This window comes from Eremothecium cymbalariae, chromosome 5 (genome assembly GCF_000235365.1).
Source record: "Eremothecium cymbalariae DBVPG#7215 chromosome 5, complete sequence".
Classification (NCBI taxonomy): domain Eukaryota; kingdom Fungi; phylum Ascomycota; class Saccharomycetes; order Saccharomycetales; family Saccharomycetaceae; genus Eremothecium; species Eremothecium cymbalariae.
The window spans coordinates 968,818-995,656 of record NC_016453.1 but is presented as its reverse complement, the minus strand read 5'-3'; the positions used below and the strand labels follow the sequence as shown (position 1 = coordinate 995,656).

General features: G+C 40.3%; 11 protein-coding genes and 2 further genes across 11 annotated transcripts; 4 read left to right on the top strand and 9 right to left on the bottom strand.

The window, feature by feature from the left end:
* Positions 1-101: 101 nt before the first annotated feature.
* On the bottom strand, positions 102-3,110 carry RAT1 (ssRNA exonuclease RAT1; the record flags this gene model as incomplete). Its single annotated transcript, XM_003647000.1, has 1 exon — positions 102-3,110. One exon carries the CDS (start codon positions 3,108-3,110, stop codon positions 102-104), a length of 3,009 nt encoding a protein of 1,002 aa, XP_003647048.1.
* A 407-nt stretch (positions 3,111-3,517) lies between these two features.
* Ecym_5485 (type II protein arginine methyltransferase) lies at positions 3,518-4,663 on the top strand (the record flags this gene model as incomplete). The annotated part of the gene is made up of 1 exon (XM_003646999.1): positions 3,518-4,663. One exon carries the CDS (start codon positions 3,518-3,520, stop codon positions 4,661-4,663), a length of 1,146 nt encoding a protein of 381 aa, XP_003647047.1.
* Positions 4,664-5,087: 424 nt separating this feature from the next.
* GPT2 (bifunctional glycerol-3-phosphate/glycerone-phosphate O-acyltransferase GPT2) lies at positions 5,088-7,217 on the top strand (the record flags this gene model as incomplete). The annotated part of the gene is made up of 1 exon (XM_003646998.1): positions 5,088-7,217. The coding sequence occupies one exon, from the start codon at positions 5,088-5,090 to the stop codon at positions 7,215-7,217; it is 2,130 nt and encodes a 709-aa protein (XP_003647046.1).
* A 92-nt stretch (positions 7,218-7,309) lies between these two features.
* BET3 (TRAPP complex core subunit BET3) lies at positions 7,310-7,936 on the bottom strand (the record flags this gene model as incomplete). The annotated part of the gene is made up of 1 exon (XM_003646997.1): positions 7,310-7,936. The coding sequence occupies one exon, from the start codon at positions 7,934-7,936 to the stop codon at positions 7,310-7,312; it is 627 nt and encodes a 208-aa protein (XP_003647045.1).
* Positions 7,937-8,143: 207 nt separating this feature from the next.
* Ecym_5482 lies at positions 8,144-9,392 on the bottom strand (the record flags this gene model as incomplete).
* A 428-nt stretch (positions 9,393-9,820) lies between these two features.
* Positions 9,821-11,617, top strand: MET1 (uroporphyrinogen-III C-methyltransferase; the record flags this gene model as incomplete). Its single annotated transcript, XM_003646996.1, has 1 exon — positions 9,821-11,617. One exon carries the CDS (start codon positions 9,821-9,823, stop codon positions 11,615-11,617), a length of 1,797 nt encoding a protein of 598 aa, XP_003647044.1.
* A 1,419-nt stretch (positions 11,618-13,036) lies between these two features.
* TMC1 (Tmc1p) lies at positions 13,037-13,492 on the bottom strand (the record flags this gene model as incomplete). Its single annotated transcript, XM_003646995.1, has 1 exon — positions 13,037-13,492. The coding sequence occupies one exon, from the start codon at positions 13,490-13,492 to the stop codon at positions 13,037-13,039; it is 456 nt and encodes a 151-aa protein (XP_003647043.1).
* An 862-nt stretch (positions 13,493-14,354) lies between these two features.
* DRE2 (electron carrier DRE2) lies at positions 14,355-15,347 on the bottom strand (the record flags this gene model as incomplete). The annotated part of the gene is made up of 1 exon (XM_003646994.1): positions 14,355-15,347. One exon carries the CDS (start codon positions 15,345-15,347, stop codon positions 14,355-14,357), a length of 993 nt encoding a protein of 330 aa, XP_003647042.1.
* A 559-nt stretch (positions 15,348-15,906) lies between these two features.
* On the bottom strand, positions 15,907-17,991 carry VHS3 (phosphopantothenoylcysteine decarboxylase complex subunit VHS3; the record flags this gene model as incomplete). Its single annotated transcript, XM_003646993.1, has 1 exon — positions 15,907-17,991. The coding sequence occupies one exon, from the start codon at positions 17,989-17,991 to the stop codon at positions 15,907-15,909; it is 2,085 nt and encodes a 694-aa protein (XP_003647041.1).
* Positions 17,992-18,383: 392 nt separating this feature from the next.
* On the bottom strand, positions 18,384-19,784 carry NOB1 (rRNA-binding endoribonuclease; the record flags this gene model as incomplete). The annotated part of the gene is made up of 1 exon (XM_003646992.1): positions 18,384-19,784. The coding sequence occupies one exon, from the start codon at positions 19,782-19,784 to the stop codon at positions 18,384-18,386; it is 1,401 nt and encodes a 466-aa protein (XP_003647040.1).
* Positions 19,785-20,192: 408 nt separating this feature from the next.
* Positions 20,193-21,308, top strand: SGT1 (co-chaperone SGT1; the record flags this gene model as incomplete). Its single annotated transcript, XM_003646991.1, has 1 exon — positions 20,193-21,308. One exon carries the CDS (start codon positions 20,193-20,195, stop codon positions 21,306-21,308), a length of 1,116 nt encoding a protein of 371 aa, XP_003647039.1.
* Positions 21,309-21,458: 150 nt separating this feature from the next.
* ASE1 (Ase1p) lies at positions 21,459-24,161 on the bottom strand (the record flags this gene model as incomplete). Its single annotated transcript, XM_003646990.1, has 1 exon — positions 21,459-24,161. The coding sequence occupies one exon, from the start codon at positions 24,159-24,161 to the stop codon at positions 21,459-21,461; it is 2,703 nt and encodes a 900-aa protein (XP_003647038.1).
* A 386-nt stretch (positions 24,162-24,547) lies between these two features.
* Positions 24,548-26,796, bottom strand: Ecym_5474 (the record flags this gene model as incomplete).
* Between the last annotated feature and the right edge of the window lie 43 nt (positions 26,797-26,839).

The following is a 26,839-nucleotide window of genomic DNA, read 5'->3' as shown; positions in this document are numbered from 1 at the left end:
GATTTTCGAGGCCGGAAGCGGAATGCATGTTGGATGTTGTTAGGTGTCATGGATGGGTTGTGGGGCAGGGAGGGTAATGGATGCGATTGTAGTAATCTTTATTAGTGACGGCGGTAAAAACGGGACGGTTGACGGGAGGAGGAGGAGGGCGGTTGTCTAGAATAGTTTTGCTGAGGGTAGGTGGATGAGGAGGAAGAGGAAGGCGGGTGGTGATGGCGGTTGTTACGGTTGTGGTAGTGGTTGTGGGGATAAGAGTTGTACGGATGGGAATTTGTATTCTTTGTATACCTGCTGGTAGCGGTGCTTGCAGTGGCAGGAGTGGTGGGGGTGGTGCCCGTGGCTGTAGTGGTGGTGGTGGTAGCAGAGGCTGGCGATGGGCGGTCAGAGTTCATCATCTGTTGATGGTATACAAACGCGCGATAGCCGCCGAGGCGTGGATGATACTGGGTGATAGCCGCTGGGCCGACAGGAACGATATAGTTTTTCATGAAATGAGGGTTCCATCTTTGCGGATACTTGTAAATGATGGCTTCGCGATCGGCAGGAGAGAGTTGAGGCGCCGGGGGGATGTAACCGTTTAGTATTAAGGCTTTGTTTGAAGTTTTGGAAACGGTTGGCATTAGGTATGTCATTTTTAGGAACAGGTTTGTGCTAATTTCCGGGAGGTTACCTGTGTCTAGAGGGCATAGCATTTTGTTGTTGGTTCTGTAACCTTCCGAGTCGGGGAGGACAGTACCGCACAAGCCAGTTTTGAAGTGTTTGAAATGGATTGAAGAAGCGGAGTCGATGTATAGTTTTGTGAGGAAGTTCTCGTGGTTCAGGTTTTTATTACTAATTATTAGGACGTCGTTACGTTGGACATTGCGGGCTTTCTCTTCATCTGATAAGAGATGGTACTGTTTGCGTACTGCGGTGCGAAGACGCTGTTCATCGATAAACGGAAGGAGGGCGATGCCCTTCCAGGCCATTTTTTCACCGTTCATGTCGATTGCAAACTCCTCTGGGAAGAAGTCTATGATTTCAGAATCTGGGTCGGACATGAGGGGTCTGAAGACGTCAGGGAGATTGTGTCCTGAGGCAGCGGGCAGCACGCCCATTAGCTGTTCGAATGGGAGGAAAGGCTGACCTAGGTCGAAGGAAACGACCAGGTCTGATATGTTGACAAAGTCGGCAGCGAACGGGGCGTAGTGGTAAGGGTAGTACCATGTCCACGATGGGCAGCCTTGGTAATAGTACAGGAGGACCCAGGCGATGCCTTCTATGTAGCAACGGGCGAGATCGCTACGCAGGGAGTCGATATCTTTTGTTGGGGCATGGAATTTAGCCTGGTAATATCTGTCATGGTAGCCTGGTTCGTATAGATGTACTTCCTTATCGGTGTCGATGAATCCAGATATGGGGGTTTCCTTCGACATTATTGGGACGTCCAATTGCGACTCCTGGTGATCGGAACCCGCTTGATGAGCACCTGCATCCGTTGTCAGGCGGGCTGCCTTGGACTCACGCCCATCTTCCTCTTGTGCGGCGAGTTTTCTTTTCTTAGCAAGAATACGTTCTTTTAACGATGCAGCTGCAGACAAATTTCCGACTCTGGAGACCTCCACTGCATTGCGTAGTTCCTCCTGAGAAAAATCCGGGGCATCGGTCTTGATTGTGCCATTGTTTTCTTCGCTGCGCTTTTGCAGGGCTCCTAGAGCGGTCTTATCACCCTCGTTCGCAAGGTTAATTTCCTTTCGCATGTTGGCAAAATCCTTGTTGGTAAGGTTTAAAGATTCATCTGCTGCTTTCCCATTTACGTCATAAACAGGCATGCTCTCAAGGGGCACAGTGAAGTTCCTGTCTACAGCGCCTTTTGTCACATTAGGATTATTTTTCAGCATCTTCCTTCTCTCCTGGGCTTCCTTCTTTCGACTCTCTTGTTCATGCTTTCTCTTAAAGAGCTCCGGTTCACGGCTCCCAAGCTGTTCTAGTACTTTTTGCACTCCAGCTAAGTTCAATTCACCGTCACATGTCAGATAAGTTTTCAAAGAAGGCAGCACGGTCTTCCATATCTCAACTAGAATGTCAATGCTGTTCTCTCTGACATCCAGGCATGGTAAGTGCGGTAGAAAATCGTTACCACAGAAGAAGCACATAAATACCCAATCGTCTATTGCCCTTTCCAGGTCAAAGGGGAAAGACAGTCTTTGTACATGCAGCTCGGCAGCTAAGTATTCCCTCAGCACACTTACATGTAACCAAAGGAACGGCTTTTCTGCATCTTGTTCGATCAAATGCTGCTTGTCTTCTTCAGACATATTGATCATTTCCTGTGCGCGTGGCCTCCTACGATTGTCCTGAGCAAAAACGTCTTCACGTAAGATCTTGAAATGTGGTTCATGCGTAGCTAGACCCAAAAATATCAGATCGGCGTCTAAACCATAGATACAGTGAGTGGTATTTGGATTGTACTGACTGTCTACTCTTTGTGATCTTATAAAGTTCATGATTTTATGTTCACCTTCTCCTGGTACGGTAGCATCGCTGATAATAACTTGCAAGTGTTTCCAACCAGGGTCAGTAGCTAGTTTAAAACTTGTCCAATATCTTAGCGCAGCAGCTAATTTGTCCATAAATGGCGTACCCGGAGTAATTGCATTCGAATCCCAAGTAGTTTTTGCCTTCACGGAATCATCAATTAACTCTCCATACGCCTCACGCTCTGCTAACACACGAGCTTTTTCCTCATTCGCAAACTTCGCATCACGCGCACTACGAAATCGACGTGATCTTTGTTGATTCATCTTAGCTCTCGGTGCAACACCATCAACGGCTATCATCAGCACCCTCCTTGGCCTTGCCATATTCAATACCCTGTTAGTGTACTCAAAAACTTCAAGAAGCATTTGATCTTCTGTCTCCGGAGCAGGCTTATTCTCTGGGTGTGAACAAGGATGAACAATACCATTCATATCTAAATATAGATTGTCCAATTCTCCATTGGGATTTGGAGAGGAATAGTCGATGGGCAACTTTACACCATCAACTATTTGAGGGGTCTCTTCGAGAACAGGAGAGATGATCTTAGGATACTTTCTTGATATCCATCGAAAAAATGAAGGAACACCCATAGTAATCTATTTAGTTCAGTCTATTATGTTTGTAATTGCTGTCTCAAATTCAGCGTATCTGAAGTAATGGTCTGCTTTATTTTATGGCATTCTGTTGGAAGTTTTTTTACAGGATGATAGCTTTAAGACAGATATAAATCACGTGATTATAAGGGCTTCGAACTTAAGAAGAGCTTGAGGGTTCTGCTACAGATTCAAACCTTTAAATGATTTATCAGGATTTATATTGCGGCCTTTACTGTGTTGCTTAACTGGACAATAGCGTGTTTTTTATTATCCAAATCTTACTTGGATTGGTGTGCTTAAGGTAGTATTAGGGTTTCCATGTTAAGGGTACTTTAACCGAAAAGAACATGAGCAACTCCGTAAAGCTGTCAAGTACAAGAACTTGCTTCATATGAACATAGATGAAGCAATATCTGAGGAGGTTTGGTATTCAGGCAAGGTTGCCTCCGCTTTTGAATACCAAGCAGCTACTTGAAGTGTCTAGTTTGACCTCTTTTACAGTGTGTTACCGAGATTTGATGGAATGGAATAACGTCAAGATAGCTCATCGTGGCAAGTTCTTCAATCCGCACATGCAAGATCCTCTTACGAGATTGCACTCGATCCACCGGTTTGAATCTCTAGTTTCCCATTCTCTAGCAAGATGGATGCATGTCGATTATAAGCTAAATAGTTACCCATACCACGATTTAAATATCATGATCATATACATGGATATAAATCAGGCGTTAAGAAGTGGTGAGATGCTGGTTGATTATCTAGATCAAGTGGATCTACAACTAACAGGTCGGGTACACTGTAATTTGATGCAACTTTATGAGTCCATACAGCCCCATAGGAGCAAAATCGCACAGAAGGTCAAGCATCCTCGGCTTAAAGTATTGAACAGAGGTATTCTATTATCAAACAGCGAACAGTACTTCACCGAAGGCCCAGTATACGTTATTCTGATGAACGGTGTTTTAAGTTACCTATCATGCGATTTAATCAAGATGGACGAGAACCATGGATGGCAACAAATGTATGTTGATGTGGACGTACTGCAAAACCATAAAAGCGTTAGTTTTGGAGACCCTGATGACTTGTGCAGAGTTGCTGCTGATATATGCATACCAAATCACCTTCACTTTCCCAGCGGATCAGAAATGTTCATCCCCAGCAGAATGATACAATTTTTCCATAACTTAAGCAGAACAATGTCTGAACATAAGTTGTTCGCTCTAGATATCCCTCAAACACGTCCCTGGTGGCATAAGCTATGGTCCAATGAACAGAAACACGCTTCTAGATTCATTCAAAAATATCAGTTCCACAATATATTTGAAAAATCAGAGGTAGAAACCCTATTTATTCCTGATTTCGCGCAGGTAAAAACTCTCTACAATCATATAAATCAAGGCATGAATTTGGCACAAGTAAATTCCCTAGTTGACTTCACAAATGAGTGGATGGATCTAAAGGAGAGCGCATCGTTTCTTAACCGTGATATATCCTTAGAGTACCAATATCTACAGGACAGTAAACTTGAAATCTTGCGTTCAACTTAACATGAATGTTAAAATATAAGTTACTGTATTAGAAATCTACCATCTACAACAAAAACAACTAGTAACCGATTTCACTCTCCTACTATTTGAATCACACCACAACAAACCTCAATACAATCAAGACTGTTACGTAAAATATACACATCTCTCAGTTGCGTTTTTAGTCTTTTATTAATAATTTTCTTTACCCGTTGTCGAATAGTAACGCCTATTTAACTGGTAAATCGCACAGCCGGGCCGCCATATATCCAACTACAGCCGGGCTTTGATTCGCGAAACTGATCCACAATCAAAGAACTCGTACTTTCAAAGCCTCATCGAGTTGTTTGAATCGGAGGCTCTTTATTGATATTGAAAGTTATAAGCATACAAGAGGTCCATAGTAATTCTATTTCGCATCTTTGATCCAAGTTTGGAGGACAGGATGGCTGTACATGTACCGGAGGTTGACAAGAGCTACATAAATCCCTACAGTGGGTACTGCTATAATCTACACACATTTTTGTATGATTTTACAGTTTTAGCATTTGATGTTGTATTCAAGATTTTTTTCAGGGAAATCCAGGTTAGAGGATCATACAATATCCCTCCCAAGGGAAATCCTACTATTGTTGTTTGTGCTCCTCATGCTAATCAATTTGTTGATCCAGCGTTAGTCATGTCCCAAATTTTTATGTTGCCTGGGGTTCAATCGAGACGGCCATGTTTTGTTGCAGCAGCTTCTTCTTTTAAGAAGGCATTTGTTGGGTTGTTTGGTCGGTGGACTGGTGGTATTCCTGTGGATAGATCGGTTGATAATTTAAAACCAGTAGACCCTAATATGGTGCTATATTGCCCGGACTATGATAATGATCCACTAACATACAAAGTGCGGAGCAAAGATCCAGACGTTGCAATACCTGATCTGCGAGATATATTTACTCCAAAGTCGTTGCTCGGTTTGCCCAATTATTTGAGTAATACACAGATTGCATTCATTCAGGATCATGAAACGATTGTACTAATGAAGCCATTCAAGAATAGCGTGCAGGTGAGAGAACTTGTTGTCGGCGGCACGCACTTCAAATATGCATCCAATGTTAACAACAGCGTTGTGTTTCAAAATGTGTTCAATAACTTGCATACGAAAGGACTTGTGGGAATTTTCTCTGAGGGTGGATCACATGACAGGCCCTCGTTACTACCAATTAAGGCTGGTGTTGCCATCATGGCCTTGGGTGCTGTAGCAGCAGATCCAACGTTGCCTATCACTATTGTACCATGTGGATTAAACTATTTTCATAGAAATAAATTTAGATCTAGAGCGGTACTAGAGTTCGGTGAACCTATCATTGTCGATGAAGCTGCGGGTAAGGCGTACATTGAAGATCCTAGGAAAGCAGTGTCTGAATTACTAGAACATGTGACAAACGCATTGTATTCGGTAACCGTGAATGCTGAAGATTACGAGACTTTAATGTTAATCCAGGCAACAAGAAGATTATATCAGCCTAAAACAATCAATGGGCGTATTCCATTGTCTTTGGTTGTTGAAATGAACAGAAGGCTGTTAATTGGCTATACAAAATACAAAAATCTTCCAAAGGTACAGCAGTTAATGAAGGGAGTTAAAGAGTATAACGATCAACTTTATTCGCTTGGGTTGAGAGATCATCAAGTTGAACAGTTAAAGACATCAAATGAAGCCATGATGCATACCTTATTTACATTCCTGAGAAGGTTGTACCAAGTTTTCATATTCACTATTTTATCTCTACCTGGCGCTATTCTTTTTGTCCCAATATTTATAACATGCCATTACTATTCTCAAAAGAAAGCGTCAGAAGGAGTCAAAAAGTCATTTGTTAAAATCAAGGGTGACGACCTATTAGCAACCTGGAAATTGTTTGTCGCACTTATTATGGCGCCAACATTGTACATCACGTATTCTCTTGCATTAACAATTATTTCATCAAGGTACACCAATTTTGATTCAATTTCTGATAAGATCAGGCTTTTTTTTTACTACTACATCTTGCTTTTTTGTACTACCTATGCATCCTTTCGAATTGGTGAACGGGGCATGGACATTTTTAAGTCACTACCGCCTTTGTTGATATCCCTGATTTATCCTTCACGTAAAATAGAGGAATTGAAGCATTTAAGAAGAAGTTTATGTTCAGAAGTTACTGAAGTTGTAGGTGAGTTTGGTCCAAAGTTGTTTCCAGATTTGGATAGCGATGAAGATAGCGCATTAAGTGACAATGTTAGCGAATCAGATTACAACTATGAGGATCTCTCTGCCAATGATAGCACATATTCCAGAGTACATTCTGCCTCCACTACCTCACAATTATCTAATGCTGTCTCTAAAATTAATTCCAGAGGTTCCCTTGCAGACATACCAATATTTGGTGATGGATATATTGATCAATTACCTGGTGCTCCAGAAGATTTGGAATTTGAATATAAAGAGACGCCCTCATCAAAAATTGCCTCGTTGATATTACAAACTAGAGGAACGAAAGAAAAACCGACTAGCTTGATGGCTATCAAGGTGTTAGTCACTATGTAATGCTACTATAGTAAGTAAATTCAACTGTATGAATATAAAAAACACCAGCTAAATATCTTAATATCGTATCGATGCGGATGTTGCATATTATTCTAGTCCTCACCTGCAGGAATTTCATCTTTCAAAATTCTATTCAATTTAACTTTCATTTCGGTGTGAGCATCTCCTCTCAATACATCGCTAACGAACCAAATCTGGCAATCCAGTTGTACCATCTCCAGGGCACCCTTTAATACACCACATAAAATGTTGGAGTACCATAACTCTTTCATAGCATCCATGGGTAGTTCCACAAAATCTGATAACGGATTTTCATCTAGTATTAACGAGAATGCATCCTTAGCACTACTCCAATTGGTTACATGTGGCGTGATATTTAGGAAAACCTTGAAAGCAACTTTGCTAATAACTTCACTTGTCTGAACCATGTTATCGCAACGTGGTAAGGCCGAACGTGCAATGAAATCTTCTATCAGCCTCACACCGATCGACCTTCCCATTGCAAACAACTGATTATTAACTTTATTAAAGTCCCTCTGATAGTCACTGCACAATTGAGAGACGATAGAACCGTAGGTTAATGTAAATAGCTCCGCATTCACCTTTGCCGTTTTAGTCTTCCAAATCGTTTCACCGAATGCTTTCAACGATTTGGAAGAACTAATCCCACCAAGTACCCCACTTTGTAGCGTGTTTGGATTTGTTGAGGCAGTATTCATGGTGCTTCCGTGTTGCAGGGCTTACTATTTCAGTGGAACATGTTAAGCTATTGAATGGCGTGAATATATCACCTCCATGACATGAAAGATTCATTTCGTTGGATATGATCTTATTTAAACCATTATTAATCTGCAACTTTAACTAAATGTACTACTACCATTATATTACTACCTCAAATATTTCAAAATAGTGAGATATCTATAGTTTTAGGCTTCTCCTTCTAACAATACATCTAATATGTGCTTAAATTTACCATTACTTGCTTTGTTAGCTCTACGGATCTTATCTTCTGCTTGTCCATATAGGAACGCTTGCTGTTCAGATTCGTTTTCTTGTAGATTTCCCAAAGATATCAAGACCTCCCCAGTATCTACCCACGATTGTGGATCATCAGGGGATTCCGCTTCCTTGAAATACTTGACGGCTATCTCTGTGAATTTCTGGGCTTCCTTTTGGGCCTGAATTGCCAAAGCCTTGTTCTCTTCACTCACATCTTCAAGTTCATAAAAATGTGTGGTAAAAAAGGATGAAGGCTTTACAGCTGCATCCAAATACGCTTGGGCTGTTTTATTAGCAATTTTACGGAAAAATTCGAATGTGCCTGAGTTTTCCTCTATATCCTTTGAGGTTGGTTTGGGTAATGTATTGAAAAAAGAAGTTAACTGTTGGCGCAACCATTCGGAATGTCTGTCCAAATTTCTCCTGATTTGATATAAGGGGTGGCTGGTGTCTAATTCGACGTCCTCCAGATCTTCATCATCACTATCTAACCCTTCATTGATGTCATCTTCACGTCCAAAGTTTTCCACAATATCCAATAGATCACTGAAAATATCAAGCGACTCACTAACGGCAAGTTCCCGGTCATCAACAATTCTGAAGGAGTTTTTTGCCTTCCTTCAGCAATTCCTCCAAATCAGCGACATCCTTTTGATTACTTTCAAGCGTCAACTGTGATATATACTGTAACGGAATTCTCTGGAATATTATCTTGGCCTTGGTCAATCTTAACAAATCAGAATCTGGGAATAAACTCATACCAAGATGAACTCTTTCGAGAGCAGCATCAAAAAACTCACAAACAGCGGTCATTCGGTTTTTATCATCCACTTCTTCTTCTCCAGCCTTAAAAATAGTTAATTCTGACAACGCCAAAGCATAAATAGAATGAAATTCATCATTCAAAATGACTTTCTCCTCTTCCTGGTTACGCAGTAATCTGTCGCATTCATGGACCACTGCATTCAAAATCAATGCATCTTCGCGCTCACCTTTCAAGTAGTTCTTAAAAAGAGACCGTAACTGTACAATATCATCATCTGGATCAACATTATCGTCCAATTCCACCTGAATTTGGTTCACTGGATCAACCTCCGCCGTGCTATTTGGAGTCCCATCATGTTTCCGTTTCTTCTGATGATTCTGTTTACCTAATCCCAGCGGTCGTTTAGCCATATTTAAAAAAAAATACTCAGTGATTACAATGGTATATAACTAATTTGCATATATGTAACCTAATGCTAATGACCTTTAAAATATATAGCTTGCAATATGTAAAAGTGCATTTAAGAAGACCGTCCAATGTTCAACTAGGAATTTTTCACATTTTTAGAATTATGCACGGCGCTAGTAGCTAGCTGTTCAATTCTTCATCACGTGCCAATAAATTCGATGAAAACCCACAGTTGTGGCGGATTGTAAACGATTTTGATGAATCATCATCAAAGATTATATTGGTCGAAATCGCCATACCAAAGTGTATGAACAGAAGCTGATCATGGAGATATATAAGGCTAGAAAAGCATATGAGGATTGTCATGTAGTTTCAGATAGAAAGCCCTTTAATAGGCCCAACTAAGAAATATCGAGATCAAATTGCAGGAATGACTACAGTCCCATTACTGGTAAGTTTGAATACCAAAGAAGAAGTTCATTTAATTGTGGGATCACACTCTTTGAATCAATGCCAAGCTAGGATAAAGTCAATTTTGGGCACTGGTGCTCAATGTATTGTAGTAAATGCTAAAAACGGTAAAGATTTGGAGCAATTGAGAAGCAGGTTCGTGAATGAGCCACGCTTAAAGCTTCTAGAACGACAGTTCTTACTGCAAGATCTGACAACTCTAGGGAGATATAAGGTTGGCTGTGTTGTAGATCGCGTTTTTGTGAACCTTGATAGTAGCAAAGATGGTCTATTGATCCCTAGCATCTACGAGCAGTGTGTCAATATGCGTATTCCAATTAACACAACCCAGAGACCCGAGTTTTCCACCTTCTCAGTACTGTCGACCTATGTTGACCCCAAGGGTTCTGGATTACAAATTGGGGTGACCACCAATGGGAAAGGTTGTTTGCTAGCGAATAGAATAAAGCGGGAGGTTGTGTTTAATTTACCCTCTAATATTTCGGAAGGGATATCGAATATGGGTAGGCTCAGAGACTTTGTTATCAACCAAGATCATGATCAGCTGATCAAAACACTGCGCAATGATGATATATCTGACGTGGAGTATGATGTTGATGAGGATACCTGCGAATCTCACAAGTTAAATAAATTAATCTATGAGTTTAAGATGACTGAAGCTGAGCAGAAACTAAGGCGTTCCAGGTGGTTATCTCAAATCATTGAATATTACCCTCTCAGTAAACTTGCTAATTTATCCGTAAATCAATTGGCTGGTTCATATGGCGCAGAGTTCTGTGGGGTAGAGCCCTCGGCGGCAGGTGTGACTTCAGGTGTGGAAAGCCAATCAACACAGGCTACTTCTCATCCTGAAGTAAGTTTAAAGGAATGCCCACCACCTTCTATCGTTAATTCTTCTGATACCAAAAATGCGACTGATATAAAACAAGGAACTATTTCCCTAGTTGGAAGTGGTCCTGGGTCAGTTTCTATGTTAACAGTTGGTGCACTCGTGGAGATCAAAACTGCTGACTACATTTTGGCGGACAAACTTGTTCCTGAAGCAATCTTAAAACTGATACCAGAAACCACTGAAACGTTCATTGCAAGAAAGTTCCCCGGAAATGCCGAACGTGCACAGGAAGAGCTTCTAGAAAGAGGTCTAGAGGCACTGCAGCAAGGTAGGAAGGTTATTCGTCTGAAACAGGGAGATCCGTACGTTTTCGGTCGAGGAGGAGAAGAGTGTATCTTTTTCAAATCACATGGTTTTGAGCCCCGCATATTCCCAGGATTGAGCTCTTCTTTAGCTGCCACTGCGGTAGCGAACATTCCTGCCACGCAAAGAGATGTTGCAGATCAGGTGCTCATTTGTACAGGCACTGGAAGAAAAGGAGCTCTTCCCCATGTACCAGAGTACGTGGCTAGTAGGACCACTATATTTTTGATGGCTTTGCATCGTTCAGAAGTTCTCCTGCAAGCCTTGCTCAAAAATAATTGGGATGCTGACATACCTGCGGCCATTATAGAAAGAGCATCCTGTCCAGACCAGAGAATTACTAGAACACTATTAAAATATGTCCCGCAAGTCATAGAGGAAATTGGATCTCGACCACCCGGTTTATTAGTTTTAGGTACCGCAGTTGGAGCCTTAGCAGGAAGTGACCCCATTAACTTTGATAATTGTGAGCAAAAGTACGACGTACAGGAAGGTTATCATAGCGGCCTTCCGGATAATCCGTTAAAAACGTTAATTGATTTCAACCTCTCACCATATTAAAGTAAGTGACGAAAACAGGTATATATGTTCCAAGTGTGCCAGGATAATGTATTTTTTATGTCCTAGTAAGCTGATTGATTAATGAGCTGACTCAACTGCAATCTTTTCGAATAATCTTCTCCTACGCTGTCTTTTCGTCGTCCTTTGTATCCCTTTCTAACTAGATAGCTGCTAGGAGATAAATATTTCCAACGCTGAGATATAATAGTTTCAGCTTGTTCCAAACTTGTAGAGATTTATCTAATAACATCCTATTAACATGTTATCTCGATGGATACACGTTGCCGAATCGTAATAAGGCTTCAGAAATATTGTAAATGTTGTCGATATTACTTATCATCAAGAGAAAGATCGTTGCACCGTGAACTGATTGATTCTTGTGCCAGAGCCGGTTACAACAATCACCATTTGAAATAATTGTTGTGTTTTCTGGATCAATAGATCTGGATCCAGATATCGTAATAATTAACTATGTGTCGAATAGCTATTACGGTTTGCTAAACACCACCAAAGAGACTACGTATCCTCCGTGCGGGCCCTCTATACCTATATGTTAGTAATAAACGATCTGTATAGTCCAACGGCTACAAGTGAACGGATCTGGAATACTCTCAATCCGAACTATTATGGAAGGTTTATACAGTCAATGTAACGGAGGGAACAAACAAGAATATACTCTATTTGGGAAGTTTGCAGTTAAAGGCATACATACAACTTTGCACATTAGTAACCTGATCGCTTTGAAGAACCAGTTGCTTAAAAATGACGCAGAACATTCGGGGGTGGTCTTCCCACCATTGGTGGAACTACGCCTGTTGCAAAACCTTTCAAGAAAGTCCCCCATGGTGAATGATAATCTCTATAATGGCATTTATTAGGGCTATTACTTACAACTGGATCTAGCTTTTTGGTGATAACAGGTGTCTATCACGGCAATGATTCATCTCCATGCCAACCCACAATGACAGTTAACAACGCAGTTCAGCACGCTACTACTGTTAATGAGAAGCCAGCCATCTGTGAAGAGCTGCAGGAGGGCAACAAAGCGACAAAGATACGAAAGTGAGACATACTGACTTTCCGAACATTACTATCATTTAGTTTTTCTATATATAATTTTTAGTTTAGAACTATTTAGGGTAAAGTTCTCTTTAATTTAAGCTGTCGCACATCACTTCGTAATATTAAATTGCAGTAGTCGTCGTAGTAGTCGCAGTATTTTTAGTGGTGGTGGTGGTGGTGGTGGTATCAGCACTAGCAGCAGCAGCATTATGGTGTAACTTCACCGAGTGCACATTTTTTTCCTTTGTCCCGCCTTATGAACTGTTTAAAGGCAATTCCCATAAACATTACCAACACCACAAATGTAATCATTCCATCCCAATTAAAAGCCAGCTACAGTGATGAATCTAAATCGCTTCATATCTGGATTTTAGGAGCAATTGTTTGCTCCTGGGCCAATTTATCCGCATTTCTCTGATGCATCTGTTCTTTGCAAGAACGCAACCCATGACAAGAATGGTTTTCCATTAACCGGTGTTTAGAGCAAAAATGGCCTTCACAGAACTGACAGTCACCGATAAACTTCAACGCTGAGCTCGCACACTTACTGAAATGACAGCGATCCTTTTTCCGCCTCTTAGTAGTAGACTTTTTCCCCACTCGACTACCTGCACCTCCACCAGTGTATGAAGATTGCTGTTGCTGTTGCTGGTGCTGGTGCTGTTGCTGATGCTGGTGCTGGTGCTGGTGCTGGTGTTGGTGTTGATTATGCTCAAGTTCCTCTTGTTCATGTTGTGCATAGGCCTCCGCAACGCCGATAACGCCACCCGTCGCCCCTTGAACCTCTTGGCCACTAACCACCTTATTTACCATCATTAACTTCTGTGACCTATCTCACGACTTCCTCTGCTACCAAGTCGACCGCCTGCGTATCCAAACGACACCTAAAAGATCCAACCCTTGGTTCTTAGAGTTATATATATATATATATATATATTTCTGCTTAATCAAAACTCCTTTCTTTGTTTCTTCTTCTTTCCCTCTCTCTGAGTTTATGTGTGTGGTGCCTCCTTACAACTCTGATATGATAACCCTATCAAAATATATACACCACCCATTTTAGTCTCTTTCGAGGAAAATTGCTGCGGAAACTACTGCGACCACAGCTAATGGGAAAGTTCTACGCAGCATACACAACGGCAATTTCGCAACTACGCCCTTTGAAGCTGTTGTCTGCTATTTTTACTTTCCACTTATGGCTTTTGTAAACTTTCTTTTGATTACTTGTTCGCGCACAGCCCAACGTGAATATATAATGTTGGTATATAATGATAATAATAAGCCAGCATAGACTATTGCAGCCTCTGGTGGGTGATTCAGGGGAGGATAGGTTTGGTGCTCGAAGGTATGGTTCTCGGAGGGTTTAAGTCCTTCGGAGGGTTAGTAGGTAAGTGTTGATTACGTGAGGGATGCTGGTCGCATATTCCCGCAAAGGTGGGAAAATGTGCAGGAATGAAAGAGTGAATAGATGGGGAAACAGTATGGATAGAAAACGAACTATTACAGTACTGAGGGAAGGGATCGTTGGAAGGGTGGCGAGTTGGAGAGAGGTAGGGGGGAGCAAGGTGGTGGTGGGGATGGTATAATAAGACGGTAATAGTCATTTAGTAGGGGGAGTAAATTTTAAATATGTATGTATAGGTAAAAAGTGTGTAAAAGTATCATTACATCACGATTAAAGATCGTCGGATATACTGTTAAGTTTAATGGGTTGGCCGGGTTTGAAGGCAGGCAGGCCTAGGTATGGGCATCCAGAACAACGGAAAGCATCACCAAGGGAGCAGGAACCGCAACCGCCGACCTTTTTACCTTCAATGGTGAAATCAATTTCAGTAAGTTCTTCTTCGGTGAACGAGACGGGAACGCCGATGATTCCGTCCTGCCGTCTGGAGACGGTGTCGATGTACTCCTGCTCTTGGTCCTTGAGACCACACGTGCAATCTTTACAGGCCTTGCGTCTTTTAGTCTGGGACTTGGTGCAGGTCAACATGGTTATGGCGTCATCATTGAAATCGTCCTCAGCGACAAGCTCATCTTCTGCGAGAAAGTCGTCGTTAGTGATTTTAGTAGTTTCAAAAAAAGATAGTTTAGTAGGATCAACATTGATTTGGGTGGCGTTGTCGAGAAGTTCATCGTAATCCCGATTGGCCTCGTCTATGGATATCGCTATCTTCTGCTTTATGAAGCGGGGTAGTGCTTGTGCTTGTTCTTTTTTCTGTTTCTGTTGCTGCTGCTGAGCAGCATTCACCGGAGACGACTCGCGGATGTGAAGAGATACGGGGGTAGAATGAGTCTGTGGTTTCTTAAACCAATGGTAACTTTTAGGATCTTCGTGTTCGACTATTTCAAAACCGTTGACTAAAGCCTCGATTTTATAGTTGTTGCACAAGCCGTACAACTTACCTTTGTTCTTTAAAGCGCGGCGTAGAACAGGTATCAATTTAGCTGGGAAATGAAGCTCTGTTAAGCTCTCTGGCGTTAGATAATAGATGATATCGTATTTTTCATCCTCTAGAGTAATTTTTGAGTCATTCAACTTGTTTATCAGGTACTGATCTATTAAAGCAGAATTTTGAAATATCGGATTCTGTTTGGTCTTTTCCAGCAGTGCCGGCATCGTAGTGATTGCAGGGTGTATTAACAATAAGGAATTCTTTTGGGCTGACATCTGTGATTTTCTATAGTTCCAATGGATGCTCTATTTGACTTTAGCTGCCGACAATAACAGTTTAATACCAACTCTTTTTTAGTGGTAATGAGAGTCATCGGTAAAATTCACTGCTTTTAAAAAGAAGCGGAACTTTTAGTAATCCATTTTTTCTTTTTACTGGACGGAGAATATTCAACGGGTACACATATATATATTGAAGTATAATATATACTAATGAAAACGAAATCCCTTGGACACACCACGTACTTTGTTCTAACATTAAGCTGTAGTATATTCAGAGGCTCGGCGTTGCTGAGGGGAGGAAGAAGGGGGTGGGACAGAGGGGAGCGGCGATTGGAATGGAAGGGCAGACGGTTCTTCGCTGTTAGAAAATAAATTATTTTTATAGTTTATAGTTTATAATAGTAGTTATGCTTTACAATTTGTATCATCACTTGATTGGAACACCTCTTTCCAATATTGGTAAAGCCTTATTTTCATATATTTCCTAGTGAATAAGCGCGTAGAGCATGATTGTTCATTCGATTATACAGTTCGAAAAAATCATTAGTCTATGCTAAACTTTGAGATTGCTTACTGCTGTTGTTGTTTCGGCTACGCCTGGAGATTTGGAAGATTGTACAGTAGTTCCTTCAGATTGGGAGTTTATCTCTTTATTAATATTACTGTTATTACTTTCGTCTTCATCTTCGTCTTCATCTTCATCTTCGTCTTCATCTTCGTCGTCGTCATCGTCGTCGTCGTCGTCATCTTCATCTTCTTCCTTATCATTTGTACTACCCGGCTTATCTCCCTTTTCATCATCTTCTTCGTCATCATCTTCTTCTTCGTCATCATCTTCTTCTTCATCATCCTCTTCTTCTTTCTTAGGATATCCACCAAGTTTCATAACTACCTTGTCAACGATTTCATTGCCGTCCATCATCCCTCCAAGCCCGATGTCGCCGTGGATTCCCATCACTTTTTCAGAAGGTTTGAAGACAGTTATCCATGGCATTTCCTCTTTAATCATCTTTAAGTGCCTTTTGGTGATTGTAGAATTGAAACTACTACTAACCATACTGGGAGCAAGAAATATTGGGAACATGGGGTTCCACGCCCTAATGACACTGGTTAATAAATTGTCGCATAGCCCTAGGGCAATCTTCGATAAAGTGTTTGCAGTTAGCGGCGCTACAACTAGAATATCCGCCCAACGACGTAACTCTATGTGTAAAACGGGATCAGTTCTTTGTTTCCACACATCCCACTCATCTTGGTCGGTCCAAACTTGAATATGCGATGGGAGTTCTATCTTGGCAGCCGTATGCTGGCTATTGTTAGGGGCTGCCCCTGGAGTGTTAGCATGAGTCGTTTCGGGTGTAGAAGCACGACCTATAGTAGCATTACTTGTAGTTGTATTGGAAGCAAGAATATTGACAGCAGTTCCAGATACATTAGCACTTGCATTTGCAGACAAGACATTCGCCTGGGGAGCGTGAACTGGAGGAGATGAGGTAGCATCAGAAGATGGCACTGTCGAAACACTAATATTTCTCCTTCTTGATGTTTTGTTAGCGAAAAATTGAGCAGCAGCTTGGGTCAAAATGACTTGGATAGATATTCTATCTCTACCATATATCTCCTCCAATTTTTTTATCATAAATCTAATTTTTAAAACAGACAACGATCCAGTCGCACCGAATAACACATGTAGCTTACCATCATCTTGTGGTAACCTAGGATCAACATTTTTCCCTGGATCTCTCTTCGGAATATTAGGAGCAATTTGCTGCTGCGAACCACTTTCTATGGCGCTGTCCAAGTTAAGCGGTTCAGCAGGCTTGATATCAGGTAACACGGACAATGGTTTTGGGCTGATGCTGTTAGACCTCGACCTCGACCTTGCAATAGTTGGGGAAGTATGCAATGCGTCGTTAACAAAAAACTGAAGATGCTCATCTTGAGAAAAAGACTTTTCAATCTCCGCAGTTGGTGAGTCAGATGTTGGATGATCTCCATGATACAACATCTTGCTCATGATTCCTAACACATTCTTCTGATGGTGGTAATCAGCATCAGAAGAGGGTGAAGATGACCGGTAGATTGTTGTACTTGTACCAGCAGCATTACTACCTGTCGCATGCGTCTGAATTTGGGGTGGAGGTGACGAGCTCTTCAATGTTGTAGACTGAAATACAGGTGATGCCACTTTCCCATGCGGGCTTGATTGTATACTCTTTTCTATATCTTCTCCACCAACAGTAAGCCCTGATCCAGTGGAATCTCCGCTGATTACACGTCCCGATTGGCCTTGTACACCTGTATTGACCTGGCATCCTAGTTGTTTTTGGGAAAAATGTTTCGGATCACTAAACGTAACAGTAGGAACACGCTTTAATCCAGGCTCTGGAGTGTTGCTAACAACAGCCCCTGATGTTCCACTAGCATTCATAATCGATTTTGCGATGCTAGCCACTGGGTTTGGGCTAACAGAACTGGTTAGTATCGGAGTAGGGGATGTGGTATTTGATTGGCTTCCATGCTGTAAATGACTATGACCTACAGCAGCACTTAGAAACCCTTCATTTTTTGCCTTCTTCACAGCATTTGTGACCTCTGGGGAGATAATTCCATGCTGTTTACCGATGGGATCAGACATTTTCCTGTATGAGTGGGTCGCTCTATCTGTTTAGAATCACTGCCAAAAAAAAGGAATACCGACGCTAAATACTATCAGCTAGTGTTCCTTGTCTTATAAGCTTGTTTATTTCACGCTATAGGTATCCAAATGTACTTTATTTACAGTTATCGCTCCACAGAAGATGTTGTTGCCACTTAACTCCTATAAGTCATTATTATCCTTTACCGTCTTTCCCGCCTTGTTAATATCCTCTCCGTGCAAATTTTTGCTAACGGTTACCCGGCGGGCAGCCAAGATACGCTTTTACATCGGTAGTCATATTTGATGCTAAAGACTGAAATCATGATGGTTTAGATCTCTATAGAATGTTAGAGTGTATTATGTATGATATAACTTCATCTGGGCGAAGATCAAGCCCTTTTCTTTGAACTATTAATAAATCGGCTTCTGCCGACATGTACAGAATGGTGTTTAAGACCCGAGATGGCGAACGGCGAGCAGTAGTTATCAACAGAACCGCCACCGATCCAGTTGTTTAGGGCCTTTTCGTTATGTCTCCTAGTCCATTCGTCCTGTTTCATGGCCTGGTGGTATTCTTTCTGATCTTCTCTCAATATGACCTGATCCTGTTGCTGCTTAGTATGAACAAACCCTTTTTTACCATACTTCTTCTGTGAATTCTTGGATAAAGGACTGGATATGGAGTAACGATTTCCACGGTTGTTCCATTGGAAGTTAGCCTTGAGGTGAGGAGTTATGGCGCCAGTTTCTACGTCAACGGAAACAGCGCATCTCAGTAGAGTGCCGACGCTGCCACATGATGGACAAAAATGTTTTTGCTTGCCATCCTTAGGTAGTGGATACATCTTAAAGCATGCATGGCATCTAAGCATGTAGTTACGTAGCCTTTTAATTCTGAGGCCCGACATAAAGTTCATTAAGTTGAGATTGAGCTGAAGTGCAACATTTTGTACTGCGAAGTCACCGGTGGCTAGTGCGATTTGGTTCTGGGAGATCTGTTCGGTGATCTCAACTCCCTCATCTCCAACTGTGTCCTCTCCGGCATCTTTGATCATGTTCTTAACTAAATTTTCTGGTGTAATCCAATCTCCATTGTCATCGCTTTCATCATATTCTTCCGACAAGTCTTGTCCACCATCATTTGCCTCTGCTGACTGTGAGACCTGTAAATCCTGTGAATGTTCTACCTCTGTAGTGGTCTCTTTTTGAACCTCGGAATCTGTGGATACATGCACAGAAGAACTTGTCTCTACAGAAGCTAATAGTTGTGCTTCTCTCTTCGCCTTCTGCCTCTTACCTCCTCTTCTTCTTTTCTTTTTCTCTTTCTCATCGCCGCCAGCTACTCCTGATGGACTTTGACTTTCTTTAAGTGATGATGTTGACACAGATGCTGTTGTAACTTCCTTGGCTTGCTTAGATATTTTCAAGTGCTCCAGACAATCACCAGGCTTCTTTCTGAGCCTCCAATCACCTTTATTTAATTCAACTTCAAGTTCGTAGGCTAAAGCCAAAATATGAATATCATTGGCACTCAATACAGAATAATCACCAGTCAGTTTAGCAAAGTCACTAACCCTTTTAATCGAAGCCTCACTTGGATGTTTTAGTAAAAAATTACCTGTCGCTTGCCATATCTCAAGATTCTTTCTAGCATGCTGATCTTTTATTTCATTGAACACAGTCGGAGTAGTATAAAAAGCTGTAGCATAGTTTTGATAATGTGAATATGAATGCGTAATCAAAGGTGTAGCATCAAGAACCAAATACTTCACATGAGATGATTCACTCATCTTAATTTCAAGCTATTAAACTAAGAATTTGACGTCTGATGTCTTTGGTTTGATCCTGAAGTAGCTCATCTCATACCAATAATTCATTTTATCTATTACTGATGATGAAAAATTTTCCCACATTAAGAATAATCACGTGATTTGTATCTTGAAACTATAGAAACCTTCTCCGAAGATTAGGTATAACAATGACTTCATGAGTCCATAAAGTATATTTGGTTTACTCTAAGAGTGTAGTGTCTTGTTTTTTGATAGTTTTGATGATGACTTATTAATTTATTGTGCCGCCGCCAATTTTAAATGAAGCAAAGAGCTCTTGTTATTCTGGAATATTTTAATAACCCTTTTGAAAAATTGAAGCTCTAATTTGTTTAAACTTGGGCAGGTACGAGCATAAATAGAAATCCCATGCCAATTGAAGTTGATCTAAGCAAAGCTTACCGTTTGCTTTATGACGAAAAGCAGCCTGAAAAGGCGCTGGAGCTTTATGACAAGGTATTAAAACAATCGAAAGATAATCTTGTTGCGTTGATTTATAAGGCTGCATCACTGGAAAAGTTATATTATAGCTCAAAAAGCTGGCACAATGAAATTACTTTAACAACGGCTAATGAGTTGCTTAGTGATGCTATGAAGGTTGCTGAGCAAAGGGGAGATAGAGCTAAGTTAGCGCTTGTGAACTTTCGGTTTTTTGTTCATATGTTCAACCGACATGATTATTCTGCCGCTAAGACACATTTTAAAAAGGCTAAGGAGTTAGGATATAAAGATGATACCTTGACAATGTGGGAGACAAGTCTGGCTCAGAAATTGGAAAAGTTAAAGCTATCTGAAAAGGTGTTAGTTGAATCCAATAAGGAAAAGACCAGTGAAACCGAGAGGCATGTTCCAGAAAAACAGTCTGAGCACATGAAAGTTCGGACTGAATGGTATCAAAGTTCTCAGCAAGTTACCATATCTTTGTTCACAAGTTCGTTGCCATCGTCTTCTGAATCGGTATCTGTGGATTTCGTCAATGATACAGAATTGGAGGTATCTTATCCCGTTAATGACATGGCCAATTCCACATTCTACAAGTCTATCATCTTGGCGCATCCTGTAGAGCCATCTTCTTATAATTTGACAGTAATGAGGACGAAATTTGAACTAACCTTTAATAAGAAGGATAAGATTTATTGGAAAGTATTAGAGAGAGATGAACAGCTAGAGAATAAAGTGTCTACTAAACAGTTCTCTCAGCTCTCAGAGGGCAATCAATCTTCTACGCTCAAATATCCATCATCTTCAAAAAAGAAAATCGATTGGCAAAAATTAGATACGGAAGACAATGAAGATGAGCAGGAACAATCTGCAGATTCTTTCTTTCAGTCCTTATACGCAAATGCAGACCCTGACACTAAACGGGCTATGATGAAATCTTTTATTGAAAGTAATGGTACCTCCTTAAACACTAGTTGGGATGAGGTTTCGAAGGGTAAAGTGGAAACATCATTGCCAGAAGGTGTTGAAATTAAGGAATTTTAGACACTTTATAGTTGAATGGTTATTCATGAACCAAACCTTTCAAAGTCCTCCCATACCTTTAAAAGACTGTCATCGAATCAGATGCTACGTAATCATGATCTATACATGTTAAATTTAAAGTCATTGTACTTGATTTATTGCCTTCGTCTATTAAAATAAATCGTTTTCCTGGTTTATTCGAGCTGTGATGTTGTTGGTTTTTGTAACTGAATTTTCATTCAATTTCGCCAATTGGGACTGTTTCCATTCAGCGAAATTCCTGTCCTCCATCATACTAGATTCATCTTCTGCTATGTGACTCGCCTTTATATCCTCAACGGTTGTAGATGTCCTTGTATCTTCGCTTTTAATTGCATCATTTACTGGATGGTCACCATTCCTCGTAGGACTACTTAACAACTGTTGTCTAAGTTTCTTTGTAATATTTGCAGGGGATTCCAGACTGTAGCTATTTTCCTTATCAGCTGGAATCAGTGGGAATGTGTTAATATGACTTGATAGAATAGGGATATTGCTCCGCTGATTTAGTTTGTTAGACGAAAGAACTGATAGCTGTGTCAGCTTGGTCGTCTTATTTTGCTTCTTGTTCACTGGTGATAACAGAGCCATATTTGAATTTGTGCTCGAAAGTACCGGAATTCTGGTAGGGCTGCTTTTAATCATTACATTAGATGGAATATACCTAACTCTCTTTTGTGGACTTGCAATATGTGTTCCCCGTATAGACCTGTTATTAACTGTTGAACATGGGGCACTTTTGTTGATTTGAGGCTGTAAATCACTATTTGGTTTCGAACGAGCAGAGCTTGTATTTTCCGTTTTTCTAATTGGAGTTTTGTCAGTGACATTCCTCACAGTTACAGTACTTGTCTGAGAGCGTGAAACTTTCTTTTGTACTGAATATGTAGACGGTAATGAATTACAACGAACGAATGATTTTCTTCCGTTATGAGTGAACCTCATGCGAGGATACTTGTTAAGTAACTGCTCCTGTTCACTATCGAGGATGTCCACAAATTTAACACCATCTACCATAAATTCTTCATTAAATTCATTTGAGTAAGCGTCCAATTTAGACTTTAATTCATATATTACACCAGGGAAATATCTTGTTATCTTCTTCCTAGCTTTTTCCTCTTTCAACAAAATTTTATGCGAACTTCTCGATAGTAATCTTGAGGAATCTCTACTACTTTCTTCCAATTGTACTCGATCTCTTTGTAAACTCTTGAATTCATCGACTAATACAAGTATTGGCTTTACGACGGCGTACTTCTTCTCTAAAGTTTTAATATGACCTTCACATAAATCTAATACTTTTTCATCATCTTCTAACAGAGTGGAAGTAGATTTCATGTTTTCAAATAAAGAAGTAAAACTATATCTTTCGGATTCATGAAACTCCATAATATCCCACAATTCAACAATCCGTTTCCAGGAATCATTAATTAAATTTTTTATCAACTTCTTCTTCATTGATTCCAATCTCTCAAACTCCTTTGAAAAAGATCCTATATCGCTCATAGACAATGTAGAATGTTCAGTCTTAAAGCTATCAACATAACATGGCGAAATCTTTAACTTCTCCCATAGCTGCTCACATTTAGCAATCAAATTTTGTTTTTCAGTCTCACGTGTCTTCCTAATTAGCTGGTAATCATCAATCACTTTCTTGAGTGCTGCCATTACCGAAAACGAAATGTCTCTCGTCACTTCATCCTTTTCATCCCGGGTATAAACAGTAAGCATATCTTTTAAATCGGAATCTAAATCCCTTATTTCAACTCCTAATGCTTGTAATAAATTAGATAGCTCCTGGCTCATTTTCCTTATTTTAGTAAGCCTGGTGCAACGTTCATTTTGATACATTTTTGACAATTCGTTAAAATTCTTTATCATATCTTCGGTTACATCAGAGAAATTGACACTATAAAGTAATAATTTCTTGTTTTCTAAAACAAACTGGTAGTTAGATTCGATATCGTTGGCGTGATTCATAAAATAGCCCTTGAAAAATTGGCAGGTGTCCACAGGTGGTATGGTACGCACCAATTGTAAATTGCTTTCTGGTTCATAATCGGGCATCGAATCTATTAAAGATCTTAACCTGATTGAACTATCCAAATAACAGAGTAACTTGGGTGTGTACGTTTTCATGACAAATAGTTTTGCGTTGGTTAAAACACGCCTCTTGTTCAATAAGGAAACTGGCTTTTTATTTGGACTCTGAGACTCCATTCCCATAATACAATTCCTAGTATATAGATCTGGAATTGATTTTGTCCCCCTTGGATCGTTTATTACCTCTAGTATTCGTCTCAATAGTTCCTGACACAAATCATTTTCCCTATAAAGCCTAGCCTTCTCTTCATTGGCCTGATCAAAAAACGAAGAAATCGAATTCGATAGCTTGCTAAATATCATCTTTTCCCTTGATGAGATCTCATTGTTGGAATACCCAATCTCTTTGTATATAACATTCAAATTCTCTAATAAATTCTCCAGCTGCTTAGATATCAGATTGAAGTTCTCTCTGTAAACCTCTGGATTGGCAATATAGTGTTGCAAAGTAGAATTTGAAATATTATTCATTGGCGCCAACCCTTCCTCACCAATAAACACCTCACGCATCGGCGAAGATAAATTCCCGATGTTCACTGGAGTTAGTCGTAACAACTCTGCTGCTGCCTTCTCAACCGTATCGCTGATCTCCTCCGTCACCGGACTCCTAGCCGTATTCCGGGTTAAAGAATTGTTAACCGTAGATTGGAATGATCGAACCCCCTCAGGAGATGATAAAGATTCACTATGCTGACCATTTTGCGGGTCATTGATATTGATTAACCGTTGCATCTTGGATTCTTGTATAAATTTTTTTCAAAATCTTGGATTCTTCCGTTACTATAATGTACCTTAAGCTTTACACTTAATCACAACACTTGCAAAAATCTAACAGAAGATATGTGCTAAGGATTGATATGCGACAGATACCACTTGAAACCAATTCACTATTCATACTAAATAACTGATGGACAACTTCTTGAAGTCTGGTACTTTTTTGGTTCAATAATTTTTAGTTTTTGTTAAAGTATTTATCATTTGCCTGAAGAGGTAATTGACAAACACACAATGACGAACAGCACATTTTAGAATCCTTAAATCACACAAGCGCTGCAATGTAGCTCCAAGCAAGATGCCCATATCGAGGAGACATTGTGTTTTGTAACTATTTGTTGTAACTATGTAATGGAGAATTGTGAACCAAGAAAAGCTAAATAACGATTCATTGTGCATGAATCGTGGATTATCCTGTACTTTATTCTATCTGTTCTTTCTTGAAGATCACTTTTAGTTACAAAAATCGGAATGAAGCCAAACCTCAACCAGATTCGACGCATTTAAGAAGTGAAAGTAGTTCCTTCAAATGTACACATAGATATACATAGATTTAGGAACATTAGTAGTATCCCCAAACACTGTATTATTTACTTACGTGAGTGAAAAAAGGCAGAAATGTCACCTTGAAGGTTTGCTGCAGACTTCTTTCTTTTTATGCGTTTATTATTCATAGTTTTGGATTGTGGCGAAGTCGTTCTGCCAAAGAGTAGTTTCCGTTCTCCATAGGAGAGGTGTGTTGAGTTTTGACATACGCCGTTTAAGCCTTCAGATAGTTTTAAGGAGAAGTGGTAATCGCTATGTTCTTGAAATTCTTTTTGTTTTTGAATTGTAGATTACATTGTTTGCATTGGTACTTCGGTTCTTCTGAGAGTGTTTCTGGAATTTGATCCGAGGATGTATGTGATGTACTGCCTTCCAATGTTTTTATCACAGTAGCTTGACGTCCCATCATATCTATAATTGTTTTGCCGTGTTCTAAGGTTCCAAAGTTGCTTAAGGACATGGAAAGGCAGGATAGAGGGTATAACTGGGGGATTCCAATGTTATAAACATCATCTAATTCTTTTATGAGTTTACTTCCCAGTTGCAAAATTTGGTATGCACTAATTTGATCTGTGGTTCGGGGAATGGCTGAGGTTTTGCTATGCCGTTGACCATGTTTGCCCTGTATTAGGACGTTGATATTCCTCGGTAGAAAAAGCTTATCGTACTCTTGCTGTAATTCATGTATGCGGCCTGATAATTCAGCACTGAAGACTTCTAGCCATGCGTAACAGTCAACTACAGAAGTACATGAATTAAGCCCCATGTGTTTTGTTGATGCCATAGATGACACAACCGGTCGTGGGTTCACAGGGGTTTGATACGAGCCACGTACCAAGCGGTAAATCTTTTCAGCCATAGTTGCCACATTATTCTCATCAACATTAAACTTGGAGTCCGGATTGTTTAGTCTTGTACGATCTTTAAGCTTTGCGACCAGATAATGTTCTAATTCTTTAGGTGAGGTGGGCCAGGACTGCCTAATGACTTTGGTGGAGCCTTCATCAGGCAATTCAAGTAATTCAGCAACCTCTTTCCCTACTAGCCCTCCAAATGTCCAGAAAGATGAAAGTTCGAACTTTTCTATATCTAGAAAATCTTCAATACTGCTGTTTCGAATAATGGTTTGGTTATCCGGTTTCTTAAAACCAGACGCTAACTTGCATATTGCCTTGCATCTAGAAATACCAGAGGATGTGGTGTACCCCAACTTAGTATGTATATCTTGCCTTATGCGCTGGGTTATAATACCTCCCAAATATAGTATTACATCATCCCAATCAGCGAATAATGGATTGTTATTTCCGCCGTAAACATTTCCCGCTATGCCTAAATCAAGGTCTTTTGGTACCGCTATCAAATAGTCTTCCAAGTCATAGTTCCCATCAACGAACTTCTTTCTCAAGCCTTCAAAGCTCTTAATCGACTCATCAAACATTAACATCTCAAAGCAATTCTTTCCAAGGTCTAAAAACACTTCATCGATACTAGCCTTTTCGACCAAATTGCACCACTTTTGAAATATTTTAAGAATCTTCCTACTCTCCCTTCTATAGGGGTCCAATGCAACTTTATAATTGACCCGATCCAACTGTTTAGAAGGATCCTTATTCCAAGGACCGTATCCATCATGATATTGCCAAAAATCCTCCCCCTTCTTAAACACTGCTGTGTGAATTGCTACCAAAGAATCACATTTCTTCATAGCTTCAGTCACACTGTCGAAACGTGATATCCCATACTTTCGTGCTGCGTAAGAAACGGCTATAATTGTTGACCACTGTACACAGATAATGGGATCATCTTTTGTATAGTTACCCCGTATTTGTTCAACCTGAGCAAAGAATGCATCAACATCAATATGTGCAATACAGCTGAGCGGAGAGAGATAAGAAGTTTGTTTCGATGTAATAGATATCAAATCCTTCCATTTATATCTGGACATAAAGTCTTTCTTCTTGGTGTTGCGATACATTGAATAAACAGCTTGCAATGAAGTCATGTTCGGGAGACGCCCCCATCTCCGCATATTTGAACATGCACACATAGTTAGTTACAAGGAAACACACGATACGGAAAATATTATGTTA